The sequence below is a fragment of the Sprattus sprattus genome (assembly GCF_963457725.1).
Source record: "Sprattus sprattus genome assembly, chromosome: 11".
Classification (NCBI taxonomy): domain Eukaryota; kingdom Metazoa; phylum Chordata; class Actinopteri; order Clupeiformes; family Clupeidae; genus Sprattus; species Sprattus sprattus.
The window spans coordinates 21,333,285-21,356,627 of record NC_137909.1 but is presented as its reverse complement, the minus strand read 5'-3'; the positions used below and the strand labels follow the sequence as shown (position 1 = coordinate 21,356,627).

Sequence of the window (23,343 nt, the reverse complement as noted above, 5' to 3'; positions counted from 1 at the left end):
TTTGGGCAGTTTCATGTCTTGGAAAAGTTTATGTTACCAAATAGTCTGTACATCCAGGGTGGTCAGTTCTGAAAAACTGTGGCATATGAAGGCAATCCTATTTACATCTAGGTGTACTCAGTCTTTTGGCTCGTATCATATCAGGTGATGACATCAGATCCATTCAACTAAACAAATGCAGGATCATAATATTTCAATGAATACTCAATGGAATTAAGTCATTTATTCAGTACCATATTCCTCCAAAAGTTGAAATAATTCAACCTGTTGTGTTGTCTCCTGTCTGCATATTTGACAGTTTATAGTCTCCTGTCTGTGCTCATGACAGTAGCGTATAATTATAATAACAACTATGACCATTTCAGAAAACTGGCACACCATCACCCTCATCATTACTAGCCTACAACTGAATTGCCACATGTATTACCATTATTAGGAGCCTATTATGAAGCCTAAAGTTTTGAAAGATTTAAAGACATATCTATAGGAACGTGGCCAAAATATTGTAAATTGTGGTAAAGACAGACAGCACCCAAGCCACAGCTCCAAATTTCAATTAGAGGGAGACAACCCCCTCTTGTGGTCGCATGGAAATCCCAACATCCAAACATCAGTAGATGTGTTGCTTCAACTACCATACGTAGGAAACATCACCTGATATCAAGTGTTCCGGTCCTGAGTAACGGAAGCGTAATCAAAAAAATCCTGTAGTTAGCAGAGGTGTCCAAGTTTAACGAGTAAGTCAGTTTCTGATGTTAACGTGAATTGTATTCGCATGTTCTACATATCATGAAACTATCTGATAAACAAAACGGGATTACTCAGATTTCTTAGGAACGGAATGCTTACACCAGAAGTCAACATGACCATGCTGGCTAGTTCTCAAATTAGATAGCTAAACGCTAACATTAGCTAACACTTGTCAGTGACAACTGTCATGCATACTCAACAGTGAAATACATTGTTGATTTGGTGAAATATATAATTGGGCAATTTATTTAAAGGGTAGCCACGTCATTGTTGTCTCTGACGGTATGTTATGTCACGGTGAGTCAGCTGTAAGCGGATTTAGTACCTGTCCTCCGCAATAACTAGCTCACCATGGTATTATTGTATGCTGTGAATGACTTTAACAGCGTGGGAAAGTTTTGTCAAAGCAGTATGAAACTTTCTGTATCGTGTGAATAATTATGTTATATTATGTATGTCTATTATTCATATATAAATGACCCGTTAAATTTGTTTTGTCGGCCGTCTTAGATATTCTATCGGATGATGGAACTAGGCCTATTTGTTCGAGGTATTTACTTGCATTTTGAACTTGAAAGTTCCTTATCGGACCTTTCATTCTGGTGGGAATGCTGAAGTTAGCTAAAAATCAGTGCTACTTCTGATGCTAAGTTAACACATGATAAGTGAGACTAGGAAGGATTTTGAAATGATTCTTGATCGCACATGATCAAAAATAACTAAATGATATATGCTGCACCTATGACACTTTAAAGTTTAAACAGACTACTGATAAATGTTATTAAACATTTTTAACAGGGTAATGTTCCTTCATTTTTAGGCATGTTTTCGTGTAACTCGCAGTTTACCTATGAATGCAGGCCAAGTAGGCCTACCTCGTGTTTAACTGTAAATACATTTAAAACCTGAAAGGTTAACATTTACATTGCTAGGATAAATATTTACCCTGTGGGTTTTCACAGGAAAAAATGCAAATACCCTCCAAAATACTGGATCTCTTCCATTCGTATATACGAATACTTAATGCATTTTTTGGGGCCATTTCGCCATCAGATGCTTTCTTCATGCCATTGGCATGTTTTGTATTGTTGACTTGTGAATCCTGTAGCAGGTGTTGTATTGTTAAGACCTGTGAATCCTGTAGTTCAACTGGTGGAGCAGTGTGCCAACCTCACAGTGGCTATGGGTTGTAACTTGTATACCCAGGAAGCACCTTCACTGATATCATTTTCCATTCAAATCAATAAATAACAAGTGTGTTAAATTAAACTGAAGGGGAAACTGAAGAACTGCCTGAATGCAATGACATATAGTGACCAGATGGTGGTGATAGAGCACTGAGGAGTGTCCATGAGGACCTCTGGCCCGTAAACTGCGCAGCTGAGTGCCAGGAGCCTCCCACCGGGACTGCAGAGAGAAAGGGAGAGAAACAGTCCAGACTCCAGACCTAAAAAAAACATCCTCAGCCTCAAAAAGCACGTCGCCTAGCCAGCTGGCAGCCAGCCTCTACTTGGGCTGCTGTTCCCACAGGGAGAGAGTCTGTGTGTGTGTGTGTTTGTGAGGGACAGGCAGACAGAGAGTATGTGTACGTGTAGGATCAGGCTCAAGTGGTTTGAGTCTTGACACCTTAGGCACTTTTTTTTTATATTTTTCTCATCACTTACTAAGGCTCATTAAGGCAAAAGGTAGTCACGTTTATGGCCATGTGCTGCAGTCTCCTACTTCTTATCTGTTGTGCACTGACTGGTGTTGACAGGATAACAGCAAAAATGGAAGCCCAAAGGTGTTTACCACATTTTCCCCCCGTAAGTCATTGGAGACTTGCCAATAAAACATGAGGAAAAAGTATTTCATGCGCGAATGTACAAGAGTACAAACCACATGAAATCATTAAATCAGGCCACTGCCAACATAACAACTGTGCTGGATTGCACGAAGTGTTTCAGCCCTTGTCTGAGTACAACCCCCATCTTGTCTCTCAGACAGATAGATAAAAATTACCGGTTGTGTCTGCAGTAAAACAACCACCCACCATCGCCATCCTCTTGTGCCAAGCATTGTATTGACGGCATGAACATATTTTTATCAGCCTTGGCAGCAGCTCCACCACCTATCTTCTTACTAGAACTTGAGCACACAGCCAGTCATGGCCTCGATGTTTTGGGGGTTATGACTGTCTGGTTTGTCTTTTTTTTCCCAGGGTGCTAGACCGTCTGTCTCCCTTAGGGGCCCCCCTGTTCGAGCAGTATGAGTCAGGCCCCGCGACCTGTGGGTGAGTATCCATGCAGAGATACCAGTGAGAAGGAACACATGCACAAGCAGGCACAAGCCCATAATGTCATGTATACCAGCTGTAGCCTCTATAACCAGGGATATCTTTATAGCTTTAGACTGTTCACAGTATTAGGTCTCTTGGACATGCAGCTGCAATGAAAATGTTTGGAAGTATAGGAATTTATTTGGCATTTAAAACTATGCAATATGTGTCTGAAAACAGGTCTTATTGTGCCACCACAATAAGCTCATTAAAGTAAATCTTATATGTCTGCAAGATAATTTCTCACATATACAGAGATGTTATTGTTGTGAAAGCGTGTTCTTCCTTCATTAAATGTCTGTGGTTTTCATTTTGAGAGGCAAACATTTATTAAAACGCAGTCAGCTCAGTTTTAAATTCTCATGTGAAAAGATTTCCTCCCCGAAATGTCACGCATGTCTCTGCGGTTTCAAAGCTCGCATCTTGGGGTGTTGGGTCTCTATCGGTGATCTGTTTGCCGTTTCACATCGTGGGGTAACAGTATAGCATAGAGTATAGTGTTATATCACAGTATGCCTTAATGCTTCTACGCTCAGGGGTGTGACTGTAGGCACTCACCTGTCGTATTTTCTCTGGAACTTTCCGGTGTGACGGTGAAGGGGTCTGCATATCCCACATTCCTCTTCGTCCCTCCGTCCCAGTTTGCCCCTCGATCCTGGAGAGGAGCGGGGGCTCAGGAATGGTAGAGGGAGGAGGGGTTGTGAGATGTGTGCCGCTTGGCTATTGTGTGCAGAGCCAACCACACTAAAACAGAAGGGGGGGGGGGGGGACATTGGGGGAGGACAGGGCTGAAGCGAACCAACTGCTTTGCACTGCTGAAGTAGGCTGAGCTAAGAGAAAAGGAGAAACAGAGACAGAGAGAGAGAGAGATAGAGTTTTTTAGGTGTTTGAGAGGTGCAAGGAATGCAGGGAGCCCCAAGGTGTGGTTGAGAGAGAGGGAGAGAGAGAGAGGGAGAGAGAAAAGCCCTTTGGTGTGCGTTCCCAGGCTGTCCGTCAGGAAGGCTTGATTTTTTAACACCGTGACCACCGTGTTGCCCTTTCCGGGGGAAATCCGAGACAAACACAGGGCCGAGGGGGGAGGGGAACAGGAAAACTAGGCCCTGGGAAGAAGGGGAGGGGAGGGCGTGAGGGAGGTAGAGCGAGAATGGAGAGAGAAGGAGAGGAGGGAGGGGGGTAGCTTGCAGAGAATTGGGAGGTGTAGGCCACACAGCATGATGGAGGCTGTTGCATTTGGGTCGTCTCAAAGAGGGTATATACCTCCCCTCTGTTTCGCCTTTGTTACCAGGGCTCCCCCAGTCAACCCCCCGCTCCCCCCCCCCCCCTCCCCTCGGCTCCTCAAAAATGTCTCATCTCACAGGATTGTGGGGTTTAAAATCGTTCCCGATCACAAAGCCCAACACCTCTCCAACAACAATAGCCCCCCCTGCTCTCGCCGTCACACATATTAAATGTTAATTTTGTGACCCCCCCCCCCCCCCCATTCTCTCTCTCTTTCTCTCTGTGACGTGGTTCAAATAGTTTGGGAGGTTACTGCATGTTACAGTGTGGAGAGTAGGAAAGAGAAAGAAGCGGTTAACGAGTACCTTTGTGATTTAAAAAGACTCATTGAGCTAAACTGCATTGTCAAAAGGGAAAGGGAAGAACAAAAAAAAAAGAAAACAGAATTTGCCAGAAGAATGTGAAAAGCATTGCGATCTTATCTGCCCCTTGAGTAAGTGTGAGAGGTAGAGCGAGACAGGGAGAAGGGAAGAGAAGAAAGAAGGAAAGAATGAGGATGGAAAGAGAGAGAGCAAGAAAAGGAAAGAGAGAGAGAGAGAGAGAGAGAGAGAGAGAGAGACACACACACAGTGGTGGGTGAGGTGAGTGTTGGTGGGATGGCGTAGTGAAATGACAGCTACATCAGGCCAGAGGTCATTGTCTGACCCCAGGCGTATCACGTGTGCAAATCCCAGGTGTTGACCCGGGTGACCTAAGAGACCGCCTGTTCGAACTGTGGACCTGCAAAGACATGGAGGGGGTAAGACAAAGCCACAATCACACACTGTTCCTGTTTCACTTTCCAATGTGTGTGTGTGTGTGTGTGTGTGTGTGTGTACCTGAGCGTTTGTGAATTTCCTGTCAGATGAAACTCAGTATGCACAAGCATTCAATTACATGTTTGATCAGAGTGTTTAGTTTCTTAGGTGCATGGGTCTAGATTGCTACTGTTGTTCTTGCTGTCACCACCTCTTTTCTCTTTGTTCTCTCTCTCTTCTACTTTTGCTTGCTTAAATACCAACACCATAACTATATAAACCTGACGTGCAAGGCCAAACAACCATGTTGGTATGTGTGTCTGTGACCCTAGATGTGACCCCAGACTATCAATGCATTTATGCATCCAAATGCTCTAGTAATAACTACTTCTAAATCCAAGTCTGTCATGCTGTTTCTCTGTCTCTCATCCCGCGTTCACCTCTTAGCTGCGCCTGGTGGCCGCAAAGGGCTTCTCGGAGCTGGGGGAGCCCCTGGCCGGCCTCCTGGAGGTGCTTGAGGGCTGCCCCGGCTCCCAGAAGGGCAAACCTTCCACCCTGGGCCAGTTCATCCTGGGCGAATTCCTGCGCTGGAGGCCACAGAAGCCCCAGGCCTCCCTCATCAGGCTGCCGGCCGAGCTGGTCCCCGGGCTGCAGAGGCAGGCCCTGGGGCTCATATGTGACTCTCGGCCCGGCCACATGGAGCCCCTGCTGGAGATCTACCAGCTGGGCAGCCTAGAGAGTGGTGTGCTGCTGAAACACGTGGGCTATCTGTGGGACTGCTGCTCCTACAGAGAGGTGAGAGGAGGGAGAGAGGTGGGAGTATAGACATATAGACATATAGACGTATAGATGTATCTATGTCTATGGGAGGGAGACAGAGATGGGGGTTGGGGGTCAAAGGTTAAGGTTTAAGATGTGTGTGTGTGTGTATTTCAGGCTGCACTGCTTGCTATGAAACTGGATCTCCAAGCAGACCTGGATATGGACAAGGTGAGATGTTTGCTGAACTTGGCTTCTTGAAACAACAGTAAAGTGTGTGTGTGTGTGTGTGTGTGTGTGTGTGTGTGTGTGTGCATATGTGTGTGTTTATGACCTCTCTTTGTGATTCGGTCTCTGTTGATAGATGTGATTTTTGTGCATCAGAGAGGTCTGTCTGTGTGTCTAAGTGTCGGTGTACCTGTATGGGTGTGACATTTGTGTGACCTGTGATCTATGTGTCTGCTTGTGTCTACATGTATGAGAGATGAGTTTGTGTGTATTTTTGTGATGATGTGAGTGTGTGTGTGAAGTGAGGGTGCATAGGAGAGGTGTGTATGTGTGTGTCTGTATTTGAGTGTGTGTGAAGTGAGGGTGCATAGGAGAGGTGTGTGTGTGTGTGTGTGTGTGTGTGTGTGTGTGTGTGTGTGTGTGTGTGTGTGTGTGTGTGTGTGTGTGTGTGTGTGTGTGTGTGTGTGTGTGTGTGTGTGTGTGTGTGTGTGTGTGTGTGTGTGTGTGTGTGTGTGCGCGCGTGTGTGGTGGTAATAATAATAATAATAATGTCCATGGTCTGTTCACTGCAGATGTGTGTGCCTCTGGTGCTGCTGGATAAGCTGCCTCTGGCTGAGGCCTATGTGAAGGGAAGCCCGGAGCTGCAGGATAGACTGGTCACAACGCTGGACTCCTGGTGCTCCCCACAGTTCAGTCTGGACGAGCTGCGCAGGTACACACACACACACACACACGCACACACACAAGAACACACACACACACACACACACACACAATCACAATCACAATCTTTCCCTACATTCGAGCAAATGGTTGAATTTCTAATAAAAAGCTAACTGCTCTAACACAAAGTCTGGACACCTGGTGCATGTAACACTCACAGCATATTTTCCTGTGTAATTAATGCACTCACACAGACATTCACCTATGGATTAACTTCTAAGCACATAAATGTGAATAACCCACATTCAAACACACTCTCACTGAGTAAAGGACATTTCACGTGTGTGTGTGTGTGTGTGTGTGTGTGTGTGTGTGTGTGTGTGTGTCTGTGTGTCTGTCTGTGTCTGTCTGTCTGTCTGTCTGTCTGTCTCTCTCTCCTCTTCTCTTCAGGCAGTATCCGCGTCTGTGCCTCTCTAAACACCAGACAGACCAGATCCATCCAAAAATGATTGTAAAACACGTGTTCCGGCTGATGGAGAAGTTCAACATTGATCCAGGTGTGTGTGTGTGTTTGCATGCATGCCTGTGTGTTTACAGTTGTCTGCAGGATGACAAACAGCTTTGCTGATGACAGTGTGGTAAGTGTGTGTGTGTGTGTGTGTGTGTGTGTGTGTGTGTGTGTGTAGTTAAGTACATGTGCAGCACAACAGGGTCACACACAAGTTTATCTGGTTTGGTTAGCATTGTGTGTGTGTGTGTGTGTGTGTGTCTCTGTGTGTGTGTGTCTCTCTGTGTGTGTGTTTACCTGTGGGTCCTCTTTGTGTTTCAGCCAAGTGCAGTAACTCAGTGCACAAGAGGAAGTTGGACTCTCTCCGCTTTCTCATGATGATGCACTTCAGAGAAGTGAGCAATGCTGAAGCCTATCCTCCTCTCTTCTCCTCTTGTCCTCTTCTCTCTTCTTCTTTTTTATCATGTTCCTCTCTTCTCCTCTCTTCTCTTCTCCCTCCTCTCCTCTCTTCTCCTCTCCTCTCTTCTCCCTCCTCTCCTCTTTTGTCCTCTCCTCTCCTCTCCTGTCCTCTCCTCTCCTCTCTTCTCCTCTCCTCTCCTCTCTTCTCTTCTCTTCTCCTCTCCTCTCCTCTCCTCTCCTCCAATATTAATCATTCTGGCATAATCTCTTTCTCCACCAATCAGAATAACACACGCACATAAAGCAGATAATTTCCCCAAAACAAGAGTAGAAAAACAAACATAAAGCCTGAACTCTGTTTACTCAAAGATGACTCAAAAGAGAACTGTTTCAAATTATGACATCAATAAAGCCTTTTTTTCACATTCCTCTCTCCTGTATCTCTCTTCTCCTCTTTCCTTTTTTCTCTTTTTCCTCTGCTCTCCTATCCCTCTGTCTTTCCTCTCCTTTCCCCTCCCCTCCATTCCTTTCCCTCTGCCTCTCCTCTCTCCTCTCCCTTCTATTCCTCGCCTCTCCCCTCCATTCCTCTCCCTCTCCTCTGTCTCTCCCCTCCATTCCTCTCCCTCTGCCTCTCCTTTCCTCTCCCCTCCATTCCTCTCCCTCTCCTCTCCTCTCCCCACACCTCCATTCCTCTCCCTCTGCCTATCCTTTCCTCTCCCCTCCATTCCTCTCCCTGTCTCTCCCCTCCATTCCTCTCCCTCTCCTCTCCTCTCCTCTCCTCTCCCCACCCCTCCATTCCTCTCCCTCTGCCTATCCTTTCCTCTCCCCTCCATTCCTCTCCCTGTCTCTCCCCTCCATTCCTCTCCCTCTCCTCTCCTCTCCTCTCCCCACCCCTCCATTCCTCTCCCTCTGCCTATCCTTTCCTCTCCCCTCCATTCCTCTGCCTGTCTCTCCCCTCCTTTCCTCTCCCCTCCATTCCTCTCCCTGTCTTTCTCCTCCATTCCTCTCCCTCTGCCTCTCCTCTCCCCTCTCATCTCCATTCCATTCCTCTCCCCTCCCCTCCATTCCTCTTCCTCCCCTCTAATCTCCTCTCTTTTTTGTATTTTTGTATTACATATTTTACTTTTCTTTTACATGGCATGATAATTTGACAAACTAAAAACTGTTAGGGTTCTAATGATTTGAATCAAAGTGTCCTGAGATCAGTGTTAAGGTCTCTCTCTTTCTCTCACTTCCTCTCTGTCACTCTTTCTTAGGGCAGAATGTCTGAGGAGAACTGGAGTGATCATGTTCAGGTATAATAGCAGACATTAAATTCACCATCTGTGTGTGTGTGTGTGTGTGTGTGTGTGAGTGTGTAGTGTAGGGCTGTAACGATATTGGAACGAACCGAGAAATCGCAACACTCTGGGCCACGAACCTGCATCGTGATGCGAGGAGGCAGAACCGCGACATGCCCTCAGCGGTCAAGTGATACAAAAAGTTTGGTTCGCTAGTAAAGGCGGCTGCTTGCTTCAGCGTTGGGGTTAATTGTTGCGCAAAATGTACTCAGTGCAGTTCATGCTCCCAAAGGTTGCGCGTGTTATCATGAGCCTGCCATTTGCTTGGCAGATAGAAAGCTGTTTCCCTAACATAAAGTCTGAAGCTTGAAGTTCTTTTCAAACCTTTGCTTGGGTAGCACTGCTAAACTGAGCAGACATGCAGACTACATTTTAGTAATCTCATCACGTAACATTCGTTTTCTAAAAACAATCACATAGTATTGCATGTTTTACTATGGTAGAAAATACGTTAGCTTAATGCTAACGTATATGGGAAATCCTATAGAGACCGCGCTAGGTATTAGCATCAATTAATTCACGTTAATGTTTTTGTATGAGCCTGACATTTGCTCTGCAGATAGATAACAGGTTCCGAAGTTTGTTGAATGTTTTTCAACAGCATTGCTTTGAGTAATAAAAACCTTAATATTTGGTTATAAAATGTTTCTTCATTTTTTTATAGCACATACTTATTCTAATGTGAATTAGAAAATATATTTTAAAAATCGCGAGGTAAAAAAAAATAATAATAATAATAATAATAATATCGTGGGTTGTATCGAACCGTGGGTCAAGAATCGTGATACGAATCGAATCGTGAGGTAGGTGTATCGTTACAGCCCTAGTGTAGTCACATGTGTCTGTATATCCTGGACATTGTGCTAATGCGTGTCTTTGTGTGTATCTAACATGTCTGGCCTAAATCTGTGTTTCTTTGTGTGTGTGTGTGTGTGTGTATCAATGTTTTGTTGAATTTGTGTGTCTGTGCCTGTCTAACACAGTTAATGTGTGTGTGTGTTTGTTTGTTTCTAACACACCTTGGCTAATTATAATCTGCATATTAATACTACATATATTTGCGTGTGTGTGTGTGTGTGTGTAGGCCACTGTGGAGGGCAGTCTGGAGCTGCAGGTTCAGCTGGTGGAGTTGCTGGTGAGGCACAGCACCCTGCAGCAGGCTGCTGAATGGGCTCACTACTACAACCTCCCTCGAAACAGACTACCGTTTGGGGTGTGGGAAACCATCCAAAGCCTTCCACCCTCACAGCCGTGAGTGCATGCACACACGCACACGCACACGCACACACACACGCACGCATATGCGGACACATGCATGTATTATTCTACAACCTCCCCCGAAACAGACATCGTTTGAGGTCAGGAACTTCAACTTCCAGAGTCTTCAACCCTCACAGCCTTGAGTGTTTACTCAATCACACACCCACAGACAGTTACACACACACGCACACACACACACACACACACACACTCACACACACGACACACAAATCGATTCTTTATTGTTAATGGATTATAACTATGTGCTATTGTGCTATTGCTATGTGCTACATACCTATTGTAAGACAGAACATATCTTACACCCCTAGCCACATTTCCAAGCCAGATTCAAGTTTTTTCAAGTAATTTTTTTTTTTATAAATATATAATGTATTTTAACATTGAACCACAATATTTGCAGAATTGGACAACCTTATACATATGCATACAGTCTCAGAGCCGAGCAGTTTCACAACACTCAGACCTGTACTTACACACACACGCACGCAAACATTCTCACGCTCTCGGTCTGGGCACACCCTCATACACACATACCGTCACAGACACACACTCTCAGAAGTTAAGCTTTCACACTGTGTGCACATCCATAACTGTTATTTGTACTTATATGCACAGATGCACACTCTCCCCCCTCTCCCTCCCCCCTCTCCCTCTCCCTCTCTCTCTCTCTCTCTCTTTCTCTCTCTCTCTCTCTCTCTCTCTCTTTCTCACACACACTGTCTCACACACACCCGCATATATATGCTCACTCACAAACACCGGCAATCAAATTCACACAAACACAAACATACACTCACCGACTCACTCACACACACAGACAAACACACACACACATTCACGCATACTTTCTCTCTCTCTCTCTCTCTCTCTCTCTCTCTCTCTCTGTTTCTTAATCTCCACATTAGTGGTGGGAAAAAATTGATTATTTGATTTCGTCTTTTGTAAAGTAAAAAAAAAAATTTTGTTTTATGTTGAAATGCAAGCTGCATCGATTATTTCATTGTTCATAGAAAGTCAAAATTGTGACAAGGAAAAGATTTTTCTCTAATAAAAAAATAGAGAAGGTAATTCATCTGTTGATTTTCTTTAATTATCAAACACAAAGTAGGAATTGATTTTAGATCGAATGTTTTAAAAGTCAAAATGCATCGATAACCGTTTTATCAGTTTAGAATTGATAATCGGTTTAAAATTGATAATCGATAACCGGTTTAGAATCGATAATAGGTTTAGAATCAAATCTTACACATCTGAATCTGAATCGAATCGAGTCGTGAGGTGCCAAGAGATTCCCACCCCTAGTCCACATATATATGCTCACTTACACACACCTGAATACATATTCTCACACACAGACCCCTAAACATACACTCAATCACTCTCTCTCTCACACACACACACACACACACACACTGATCCGGGGCTGCTGTTTCCTCAGTGGTGTCGCTCCTGTGTGCTGTCCTTCCTCGGACTTATGGGAACCTTCCCAGAACCACCAGCAGCGGTACTATCAGCTGCCTGTTGCCAGGGATGACGTGCACTTCCTGTCCACGCTAGAGCAACTGGAGCTTTGCCAACAAACTGTCATGCAGGTAGTGTGTGTGTGTGTGGGTGTGTGTAGTTAAGTGTGTGTGTGTGTGTGTGTGTGTGTGTGTCTGTGTGTGTCTGTGTGTGTCTGTGTGTGTGTGTGTTCCATGGAAGGTGTGAGGAAGCATGTGAAATTTTGAGATTCTGGGAAGTGTGTGAAGCTCTGTGAGAAACTGTGTGCTGGGTCATTCCATGTCAAATCAACAGATTTCACAACATTTTCCATGTCCTTTGGCTGAGGCTCCAATCACCATTTTAAAGGAAGCTTATCTTTTGTGATTGTTTTACATCATGCAATTTGTGACCGTCTTCAGTTCAACTGAGCATTTCTTCAATGAAGCATTGTGCCAGAGATGAAGCCATGCTACATGACAATGAATGAATTGAAGTCTTGTGTGTGCCACAGTGATAAAGACATACGAAGCAATGAACTAAATTACAAGTCTAAGTCTAGAAGTCTGTTTTTATGCACCACGAGCAGCTGCTGACACCAGCCTCCAAATAGGCCTAAGCAAGTATGGGCAGGAACAGCACTGTAATAGGGCTCTGCTGTCAGCACCAATAATGTTTGGTTGGCAAGTAGAAGCACACAACTATGTGCCTCTAAAAGATCGGTATTGACCCGTAACATGTATACTGATTGACAGGTGTAATAGATAACCGGTAGAATCTGTGTATGTTATACATGGTTTAAATCAGCATTTAGTGTACAACAATCCCTTAACATTTTAAGTAGCTAGCATGAATGGTTCAAATGTAAAGATTAATGGGACTTTTTTCGCACGATTTTTAAAGTCTCTGTATTTCAGAAACTAAAGAGGGCACAGGCTTTGCACACTAGCTGTTTGGTATAATGATTATTTACGTTAAGCGTGAGTCAAATCCAAGATGGTCAATCTAAAGGCCTCTGTTTATTTCACATGGAATGTCACCTCTGTTTTCCGTGTCTGTGTGTGTTTGTTCGTGCCTGTATGAATGTGTAGATGTCTGTTTATGTGTGTAAGTGTATGAATGTGCAATTTAATTTGTTTGTGTATGTGGGTGTGTCAGAATTGTTGTGTTTTGTGTGTGTGTGCACACGTTTGGTCGTGAGAGAGAGAGAGTGTGTGTGTTTTTATGTGTGTGTATGTTAGACGGAGAGAGTGAGTGAGTGTGTCTGTGTGTTTGTGAAAGAGAGTGTGTGTGTGAGACTTTCTCTTTCTCTCACTGTAAATTCCCCTCTTCCTCTCCCCCTCTGTCTCCGCTGCTCAGCCTGGCGCTGTGGTGGGTGTTGACATGGAGTGGCGGGCAGGCTTCGGCACCACGAGCCAGCAGCGGGTGGCTTTGATCCAGCTGGCTGTGCCCGGTTCCGTGTTCCTGCTGGACCTCTGCGCCCCGGGCATCAGACAGGACCCGCAGACGATCCGCTTCATCCGTGAACTCCTCTCCCACAAGAACATCCTCAAACTGGGTGAGCCTCCTCAAAAGTCCTGGGTTCCTGGGATCCTGCCACTCAACTGATGAACTCTGAACTGGTAGAGCAAGGTTCTGACAACATCAAGATCATTGGCTCAGTATACAGGGAGCATTATCATATATGATATATATATTATAGTATAGTATACTGCTTAAACTGCATAAACGTACTGTGTTGCAAGTTCCTTTGGATCCATTGGCGTCTGCTTTATAAATAATGGTTTAATAGTATATAACAGTAAGGGCTAAGACTATCATGGCTGCACTGGGATAGCAGTGAATGCTAACTATGCTTCAGCCTTGGCTAGATCATTTGCCATTAGGGCTTTAGTTTCCCCTACTGTCCTTGTGTCAGGCAGATGTAGAGCTGTAGCTGTGCCTTAAGATGGCATTAAATAGTTTGTTTTGTTTTGTTTTGTTGTGTGTTTGTGTGTGTGCGTGTGTGTGTGTGTGTGTGTGCGTGCGTGTGCGTGCACCTGTGTGTGTGTTTGTGTGTGTGTAGGTTATGGGATGTCTGGGGATCTGAGGAGTCTGGTGGCCACTTGGCCTGAGTTCTCTGAGGAACCGCCAAAGGTGGATGGATTGTTAGACCTGCTCCAAGTGCATCAGAAGGTACACACACACACACACACACACACACACACACACACACACACACACACAAACAAAACAACAGAGATGTACTGAAAACATTTACAATATGCATGAACAGTTCAGACACAATGTTTAGAGATACACCTCTATTATATTCATAAGTCATGCTGGAGTTGAATTTCTCCTTCCCCCAATAACCTTTGAACTCTCGACTCTGTGTCTGCTCACGCCCAGATCCAGATGAGCCGGCGTGGGTGTGAAGGGGGGCGCCGGAGCGTGGAGGTGGGAGATGCTGGCGGTGGTGGTAGGGGCACGGCAGAGAAGGGGCTGAGCCTGCTTGTGCAGCAGTTGCTGGGGAGGCCACTGGACAAGCAGGAGCAGCTCTCCAACTGGGAGCGCCGGCCACTGAGGTGCAGCCAGCTGCGCTACGCAGGTGGGCATCACCTCCCTCCACCCCATGTCACGTAATGCTACATGCTACTTAACGTCACAGCACATCACGGCGGGCTACGCCACTTCATATCACATTATGTCATATCATGCTACGTCAGAATAATATGTTGATTTACCTCAGGTCATGCTACATCACACTACATCACATCATGCTACATAACATCACACTAGGACACTAAGTTACGCTACATCCATACCACAAAAAGAGGAAATAGATTGCTGTACTCTGATATAAATGTAATAATATGTGAAATGTTTTAATAATATTTGCATGGTTTGGCATTATTGTTTATTTGTGATTCTGTGGCTAGCTTTTCCTTAGCTCTTGAAATTGTTAGCGTGAGAAAGCCAGCATGATGTGGGCTTTTTTTACTGTGCGTCAAACTGACGACGGCGTTGTTTTATCATTTGGCCATGATCTGTTATTACCGAGGTCAAATTTTTGTTTATGTTGTATGACTTATTTTTCCCCTTCTCTCTTTCTCTCCTTATGCCCATCCTTCTTTCCCTTTTTTCTTCCTTCCCCCTCCCCTCTCTGTTCATCCCTTCATCCCTGTAGCGGCTGATGCGTGCTGCCTGCTGGACGTGTACTCTGTTCTGAAGGCTAACCCAGCACGCTTCGGTCTCCCGGCAGACCTGCGCTCTGTAGCGCACGGCCCTGCTGACTCGGGCAAGACCAAAGGGGAGAGGACGCCCAAGGACAAGAGCAGGAAGGGACGCAAGAAGACCGTGAGTAAGCTCATCATTTCAAACCCGTGTGTGGATTTTACTGCCAAGCAAACGGCAATTCTGGTTACGCTCATGAAGCTTTGGTATGATCTTAAGTGTGTGTGTGTGTGTGTGTGTGTGTGTGTGTGTGTGTGTGTGTGTGTGTGTGTGAAGCGGGAGCAGAAAGACTCTGAGCAGGCCCCTGCTGTGGGGACGTTGGCCCATCGGTTGGGGCCGAGTGATGTGGAAGGGCCGAGTGTGTGTCCCCGGGAGCTGAGGGTGGTGTGTGACAACATGCTGCAGGGCCTGGGCCGCTTCCTGCGCTGCCTCGGGGTGGATGTGGTCATACTGGAGAACGAGGATGATCACAAAGAAGCCGCCAAGGTGAATTAACACACACACACACACACACACACACACACACACACACCAGGCATGAGAATCACTCACCTTTCAGCGAAATTCGCCGTTTTGAAAACAAAATAGGTGACCTACGTGAATCGTGTAGATTCGATGAGTTTTGTTTTTGTGTGTGTGGGGGGGGGGGGGGGGGTTGCTGGCGGCGGCAAGGTGCTCAGTGTTGCCAGATTGTAAATTGCGTATCATATCAAAGGCTCAAAATGATCGTATTTGGAGGATAATGAATTATATCTGTCAACACTGGGAAAGTTTGACCAATGACAGAGCTCGCGCAAGAAGGTGGAACGTAAGTGATACCCTTTCCAAAACGTGTCAAGACGTAATAACTCATTTAATTGTGAAAGACCCAGAGAAACAATAATATCCGACAAGGCAAAATCCCGGACAATTTTGGAATCCCTGCTGGACGCATTTTTTTTTGTGACCGTAATGTTAGCATATAAAACGTTAAAACATGTGTTCGGTAACTTAACGGGATGATTCATTTCAAGGGGTATAACCTTCAGATACAAGTATGAAAAAGTTAGCAATGATGTGATTAGCCTGGTAACGAGACGGCTACGGTGTGAATAACTGATGGAGTAAGATCATTTAGCTACATTAACTCAAACGCCACCGAGACTCCCTGTTCTAACTTTGAATCGCTCTGTTGGGGCAAAGTGACCATTGCAAAGGTGTTTGACTACAGACTGTTAACGTAGCAAATAATTCCTACTATTGCAGCCAGTCAACCTACAAGCCTTGCAGGTATAAAACAAATCATGACGTCAGATGACCATTTTCAGTCTCGTTACCATAAACAAGACCCAATACAGAGCAACCCTCAGCACTGACATGATAAGCACTTCGGTGACAAGAAAGGTGAGCATGGTTGCAAAGGGGACTCTTGTCACATGGAAGGCTTCAGTGATGCTCTGCTCAAAAAGGCCAAGTCGCCAAGCTATGAGGCAAAGCAGTCAAGAGCAAGTGCCACTGGAAGTAAATAGATGGATACTTTAATAGGAGCTTAACCTATTTAAATATATATATCCAGTTATTCAACATAATAAATCAGCGGCGAAAAAAACAATAGAATCATATTTTCTTGACAAGAATTCCATAAATGAAAAGAGATCCTTACATTTTGCATCATTTAGTAGGCTACTTCTAAAGAATATATGATTGTATTGTTTTTTTCGCCGCTGATTTATTATGTTGAATAACTGGATGATGCGAGTGCATGGAAATATTAACGCGAAGGGCCTCGCCAATAAAATGTATTGAAATCTGAATTGCATAACATTGTATTGGCTGTCAATCATGATGGAAGAGTAGACAAGTTAAGTTACGGCATCTCATCATCTGGGGGCTATGCATTAAGCCATTTGTGGTGCCCTTACCACATTGTGCCTCATATACTGTAAATGATAGACCCAGTGACAGGCTGGCATGTAAGGAGGCCAAAATATTTTTTGACTCATGGCTGAAGCTAAGTTTCTCCAGCTCTCCCCAGGTTGGAAAAAAGCATCTCAAACTGCATCAGATTGACGCTTTAAAATATGGAATATTTAAATTTTACTTACAGGGGGGGGCACGCCCCCGGACCCCCCCTAGAGGGCTAATATCCTCCTCACCTTTTTCACCCCTTACCCGTTTTCATGCCTGACACACACACACACACACACTGATACTCACACACTCACATACACACACACACTCACACACTCACAGACAGACACATACACAGACATATACTGATACCAGACTCCTTTGAGAACTTTCGACTACCAGACTCTTTTGAAGTTTCATTACAAGGCCTTGTGGAACACCTTTGGCAAAAAAGGGTTCTTTTATATCCGTCATGAACAATTCCTTCAATGATTTTTTTCTCACTTGAACCCTTTTTAGAAGCATCTCAGCTTCGCAAGAACCATTTAAAACTTTATTTTTATCTGAGAGGGTTTCATGAAGTAATCTTTGGTTCCCCCTGGACACTTTTCCCTATGAGTCCAAGAGTGTGAGTGGGGGCTGAGGGTAGAGTGTATCCCTATGAGTCCAAGAGTGTGAGTGGGGGCTGAGGGTAGAGTGTATCCCTATGAGTCCAAGAGTGTGAGTGTGAGTGTGAGTGGGGGCTGAGGGTAGAGTGTATCCCTATGAGTCCAAGAGTGTGAGTGTGAGTGTGAGTGGCGGCTGAGGGTAGAGTGTATCCCTATGAGTCCAAGAGTGTGAGTGTGAGTGTGAGTGGGGGCTGAGGGTAGAGTGTATCCCTATGAGTCCAAGAGTGTGAGTGTGAGTGTGAGTGGCGGCTGAGGGTAGAGTGTATCCTTATGAGTCCAAGAGTGTGAGTGGGGGCTGAGGGTAGAGTGTATCCTTGCTGTAATAAGCGCTTTGGGAGCAGACAGGGAGAGCTAGTGTGTTCTCATGCCGGACCTCTCAGCTCAGTGCCCCATTCACCCTTGACCTGTGACCGTCTCAGAAGTCCACTTCCTCTTCCTGTTTCCCCCTAGCTTGCCCGCACTGAAGACAGGGTCATCCTCACCTCCGGCCAGCCGTACCAAACTGTAAGTGTCTCGGTGTGTTGTGTGTGTGTGTGTGTGTGTGTGTGTGTGTGTGTGTGTGTGTGTGTGTGTGTGTGTGTGTCTCTCGGTGTGTGTGTGTGCGTGTCTGCGTGTGCCTAACAAAGAGAGTGAGAGAGAGTGAACATGAGTTGCATATGAGGTGATGACAGATGTGACTGCTAATGTATTGTCTTTGTGTGTGTGCGTGTGTGTGTGTGTGTCTGTGTGTCTCTGCCTCTGCATACACTTGTATGTGTGTGTGTTTCCACAGCTGAAGTCTCAGGTGGCAGAGGGCCGCTGTTTGGCACTGGACTGCACGGACAAGGCGCGGGACCAGGCTGCTCAGGTCATCAGACACTTCCATGTGCGACTCACCCGACACGACATATTTAGCCGATGCCAGGTGTGTTTCAATCTGTGTATGTGTATGGTGTGTGTGTGTGTGTGGATGTAAGCATTTGAGAGTGTGTGTGAGTGGCGGTCTGTGTGTGTCTGTGAGTAAATGTGAGTACATGTTTGCCTGTGTCCTGCATGTGTGTCTCCTCTATCCCACCACACCATCCTGAACCCCTTGTCCTCCACATTGGGCCCGTATCAGCCCAACCATCCCAGAAACACCCCACCGTTTCTCAGAAAGCATGTCCAGTAGCGTGAGAGTGCGGTTGGCGTTTTGGGGGGTGGTGTGGTTGGTGGCCGATATGCTCGCTGGCAGTCCCAGAAGGCCTCTCCGTCCCTGGGAGGAAGGGGGGGGGGTGGCGGTGACGGTCGGGGGAAGGAAGTGGCCTAGAGATAAAGGCAGCGTGGTGGAACGGTTTCCTGTGAATCATGGGTTTGGAGGGCCGCGGTGGCATCCACTGGAACAATGAGATCCCACTGCCCCTGGGCCAAGAACAAGAGTGGGAAGACACACAGGAAACACGCAGACAGATAGGGGCTCTGAGATGAGAGAGAGAGAAAGACAGATAGACTGATAGAGCAAGAGGGAGAGTGGGAGATGAGAGAGTGAGGGAGAGATATAGCCTTCGAGATGAGAAGAGATAGAGAAACGGATACAAAGATGAGACACAGATGAGATGACAAAGATGAGAGGGTGAGAGATATAGAGAGAGGGAAGCTGTGAGAGGGTATGTGGATAAGAAAGAAAAGGAAGATGGAAGTGTTAGTGAGATTAAGGTTCATAGGTTCGAGAAAGAGAGATAAAGAACTTCAAAGATGAGAGAGGGAAGGAGATAGAGAGAAGTAGAGTCTCTGAGATGGAGGAGATAGGTATGCAGGGGAAGGGTGACAGTGGGGTAAGATGACTGAATGCATGGGAAGATAAAAGGGCGAGAATGCGAGATCGGAGGACGAGAGAGAATCCGGAGCTGAGGGTGAATGTTTGGGTGGGGTAGAGAGCGAGAGGGGGAAAGCTACTGAGAGACAAAGTAGAAGTGGAGGATAAGAGATAATAATAGTTTATTTTTAATACATTAACAAAACTGTCTTTGTCATTTTGGAGAGTTGTGAAGGCTGATGAAAAATAAATTAATCAAAATTCCATTTTAAGAGGAGTGTAAAATATAACAATATGTGAAGAACTTGAAACTTTCTGAATTCACTTACGTGTGCGAGCATGGGTGTGTGTGTGTATGTGTCAGAGACAGAGACAGAGACAGAGACAGAGACAGAGACAGAGACAGAGACAGAGACAGACAGAGACAGAGACAGAGACAGAGACAGAGACAGAGACAGAGACAGAGACAGTGACAGTGACAGAGACAAAGTGTACTGGTTGCCTTGTGAGTCAGCGTGAGTGCCATAATCTTGTCTGCGTGAAAGCATCTCTGCTGGCGACTGCACTGGTTTGGTCAGATGGGCCACACCTGACAAATAACACCTCACTGGGGCCAGCCTGGCTAGACGGCCCTTATCTCCACACACACACACACACACACACACACACACTCACCTGATGAGAGCCACAGCAACTGCTGTATGAATTGCAACACTACAGTACTGTATTTAAAACAAACATGCTGTTGATTAAGTATTGCGTATTTGATTTAATTATCTGCAGTATCTATACAAAAATAGAATAATGCAGAAAAAAATGCATACCTCATTTTCTTGAAATGAATGGTTATGAAGGCAGATTAGTCTTCTCTATGTAAACCTAACATAGATTAGCAGTTAATAGTTGAAGCTGGTTCTCATGTAGATAGTTCAGAGCAGCAGATTGCTCTGACCTCACCATAGACTTCTATTTCCCTAGATTTATTTATGTGAGGGGGTGCAACCAGAAACATATACCGCAGAGTTAAATGCAGACGCGACCTCAGAGCCGACGGGACAGAGGAAAAGATCCCTCCACCTGAGTAGTGCGGTTTAACTCATAAAGAAACCCTGTCACCTACGGGAAGATAGGATAATTAAACACACAAACGAACACACACATACACACGTGCACCAACAATTGGTCAAACTATGTATTAAACCAAAAAATAAACAAAGTGAAATGATAACCGGTGCTTCAGTTTAACAGTAGGTGTTATCAGACTCTTGTCTTTACATGTAAATTTGCAGGATCTTGACACCAGATTTGACGAGAGAATCAGGAGAATCTAGAAAGAGAGAGAGAGAGAGATGAGAGAAGGAAGAGTGAGGAATAGTGAGGAATAGTGTGACAGATAAACTTCACCTCTCCACATATTCATCTTACTCGGCTGGCTGTATGTCTGGGATCCTAGACGACCCGTCCCGTCTTGGTTTCCAGCTTTTCTGCATACCTCACACCTCACGCCCAGACACACACACACACACACACACACACACACCACACACACACACACACACAGTCTGTCATGGAGAGCCAGGCTGCCAGGGGAGGTGAGAGGGCGAGAGCCTGTAGGCTGAGCTCTGGTGTCTGGGAACCTCTCTCAACCACACACACACACACACACACACACACACACACACACACACACACACACAGAGACACAGACACACTCTCACATACATTCACACAAATATACTCTCAAGCGCCTTCTCACACACACACACATTTGTATACACACACACAGGCCACCCTTCAGTCCAGCTGGTCTCCAGGGCCCTCACGAGGTGGGCGGTTGGGGAGGGGAGGTGTGGGGTAGGGTGGTGTAGGGAGGTGTGGGGTGGGGGGTCCTAAATGTGTCAACTCCTGACCACCTACTAGTCCTGGGAGGGGAGGGTGGCCTACCGACTTCTGTCTGAAATTTGTCCCCCTTGCTTGTGTGGTCTCTCACTCGTTCTATCCCTCTCTTTTTCCTCTCTGTTTCTCTCTCTTTTCTCTCTCACCCTCTCTCTCTCTCTCTCTCACAAGCCCTTTTTAAGCAGAGATCCTACTATAATGTCGTTAAGAAGACCCCTCATTATGCCGCCTTTGCTGGTTTAGCCTGAAACAAACAGACGTTACGAAACCAGTGGCATGACGTAGCGTCTATAATGCCGCGTTCAAGACCACAAGGAACTCAGATATCTCAAAATAGAACGCCACTTAAAGTAGAAGCTCTGAGGCGTGTCATTTAGTCTATTTGACATCGTTATCAATATGGCGATGAACTTGACAGAGACTAACAAGAGACCTTGACTAAATCAAAAGTTATAAACCTTTTTAAATGCTTGAGAAGACACATGAAGTGTGTCAAAATGAACAAAGAAAAACGGTGTACATAATTACTGATACCCAGCAGGTAGATGGAAAGTCCACATTATTTGGCTGGAACACATTAAAGACGGAGCTGGGAAATATCATGGCAGACGTTCAGAATTTCGAGTTGTCTCGAATGTGCCATAACATCAGCATCGTAACTAAACTAGCCTACCTGTTACTTTCAAAAACAATGACAGGTGAACCCAATGTCAGCGGGCTCTTGCAAGCTGTGCACATATAGCCGTGATCAGACTCAAGCAAGGTTGGTGTGCATCATATACAACATGTTAATGGTTATCATGTTTGATTTGTGTGTTCTGAGATCACAGTTGACTTTCTTCATTCTGGTAAGCTGCTAGGCTGTGTTACACCCCGTCCCACCATGCCGGCTCTCCCTGTTTCACAGACGTCCATGCCGGCTCTCCATATTACACAAACGCCAAGCCGGATCTCCCTATTACACAGACGTCCATGCCGGCTCTGCCTATTACACAGACGTCCATGCCGGTTCTCCCTATTACAAGGACGTCCATGCCGGCTCCCCCTATTACACAGACGTCCATGCCGGCTCTCCCTATTACACAGACGTCCATGCCGGCTCTCCCTATTACACAGACATCCATGCTGGCTCTCTCTATTACACAGATGTAGATCTGTCTCTCCCTGTCACACAGACGCTGATCCGGCTCTGTGACTCTCTCCGCTGCCAGCTTTAAGGCGGAATAACTATGACCCCCAATCCGCTCGTACCTTTTCTATATAGAACATCAAAGCAGAAGAAAAGGCATCAGTCCCATCTTGAACAGGCTGTATAAAAGGCCTCAGACACTCTCCTTTCCCTCACACACACACACACACACACACACACCCTTTTTCCTCTCTCTTTCACCATGTCACCTGTCCTCTTCTCTCTCTGCATTCACATATGGTCTCCTTCTCTCACTATCTCCATTTCTCTCTTTTCTCTTCTCTTCTCTTTTTATCTCTTCTTATCTCCCTCTCTCTCTTTCTCTTTCCCTCTCCCTCTCTCCCTCTCTCTGTGTTACCTTTTCTCACACCGAGTCCTTCACTATACCACAGATTGGTGTCACTGAGCAACCGCTGGGCCTCATGGCCTTCTCACAACTTGAATCAGTTGACAACATATATATGTTATATACTATACTATATTATACTATATATTCAATGTGCCACAGAATCATTTCATTTTAAAAGCAATTTAATGCATGGCTGAGGCACAGCATAGCACAACTAATTACTACTGAGAAATGGTTTACTCCCTCATGATTTAAAAAAAAATTTTTTTTAACCTTCTCCTTCTCTTCTTGGAAAATAATTCCCACATTTCTTTTTCAACTCATCTCAGTCATTTCAAAACATCAGTTCACAACTTGTTGAGTTGTTGAAGCTCCCTACCATTTCACAGAATAAGCATGTCCCAACACAATTAATAACACACATCCCAATAGAGCCATTTAGTCTCCTAAGCGTTGCACAACCTCTCTTCAGGTTCTGACTGGTAGGAGTTGATCTGGGTGCATGTGAAGGAATGTATGATGGAATGTATAAAGCTATGGATGCGCATTCGACAGTGACAGAGAGAGAGAGAGAGAGAGAGAGAGAGAGAGAGAGGGTTGAGTGAACCAGGGAGGGGAGCGG

General features: G+C 45.5%; 1 protein-coding gene across 1 annotated transcript in view; it reads left to right on the top strand.

Annotated features, from left to right (window-relative positions):
• Nucleotides 1–713: 713 nt before the first annotated feature.
• The window catches only part of exd3 (exonuclease 3'-5' domain containing 3), a 54,464-nt gene continuing 31,834 nt past the window's right edge, over nt 714–23,343 (top strand). Inside the window, exons 1-18 of the mRNA XM_080846919.1 lie at nt 714–737; nt 2,951–3,022; nt 5,020–5,084; nt 5,530–5,877; nt 6,019–6,072; nt 6,642–6,781; nt 7,183–7,289; nt 7,562–7,635; nt 8,896–8,934; nt 10,064–10,230; nt 11,699–11,852; nt 13,099–13,297; nt 13,805–13,914; nt 14,131–14,329; nt 14,909–15,078; nt 15,232–15,441; nt 17,964–18,017; nt 18,286–18,417. Of these exons, the coding sequence (XP_080703045.1) occupies nt 2,998–3,022; nt 5,020–5,084; nt 5,530–5,877; nt 6,019–6,072; nt 6,642–6,781; nt 7,183–7,289; nt 7,562–7,635; nt 8,896–8,934; nt 10,064–10,230; nt 11,699–11,852; nt 13,099–13,297; nt 13,805–13,914; nt 14,131–14,329; nt 14,909–15,078; nt 15,232–15,441; nt 17,964–18,017; nt 18,286–18,417 (2,247 nt within the window). The 5' untranslated portion in view covers nt 714–737; nt 2,951–2,997. The remainder of the gene's footprint in view (nt 738–2,950; nt 3,023–5,019; nt 5,085–5,529; nt 5,878–6,018; nt 6,073–6,641; nt 6,782–7,182; nt 7,290–7,561; nt 7,636–8,895; nt 8,935–10,063; nt 10,231–11,698; nt 11,853–13,098; nt 13,298–13,804; nt 13,915–14,130; nt 14,330–14,908; nt 15,079–15,231; nt 15,442–17,963; nt 18,018–18,285; nt 18,418–23,343) is intronic.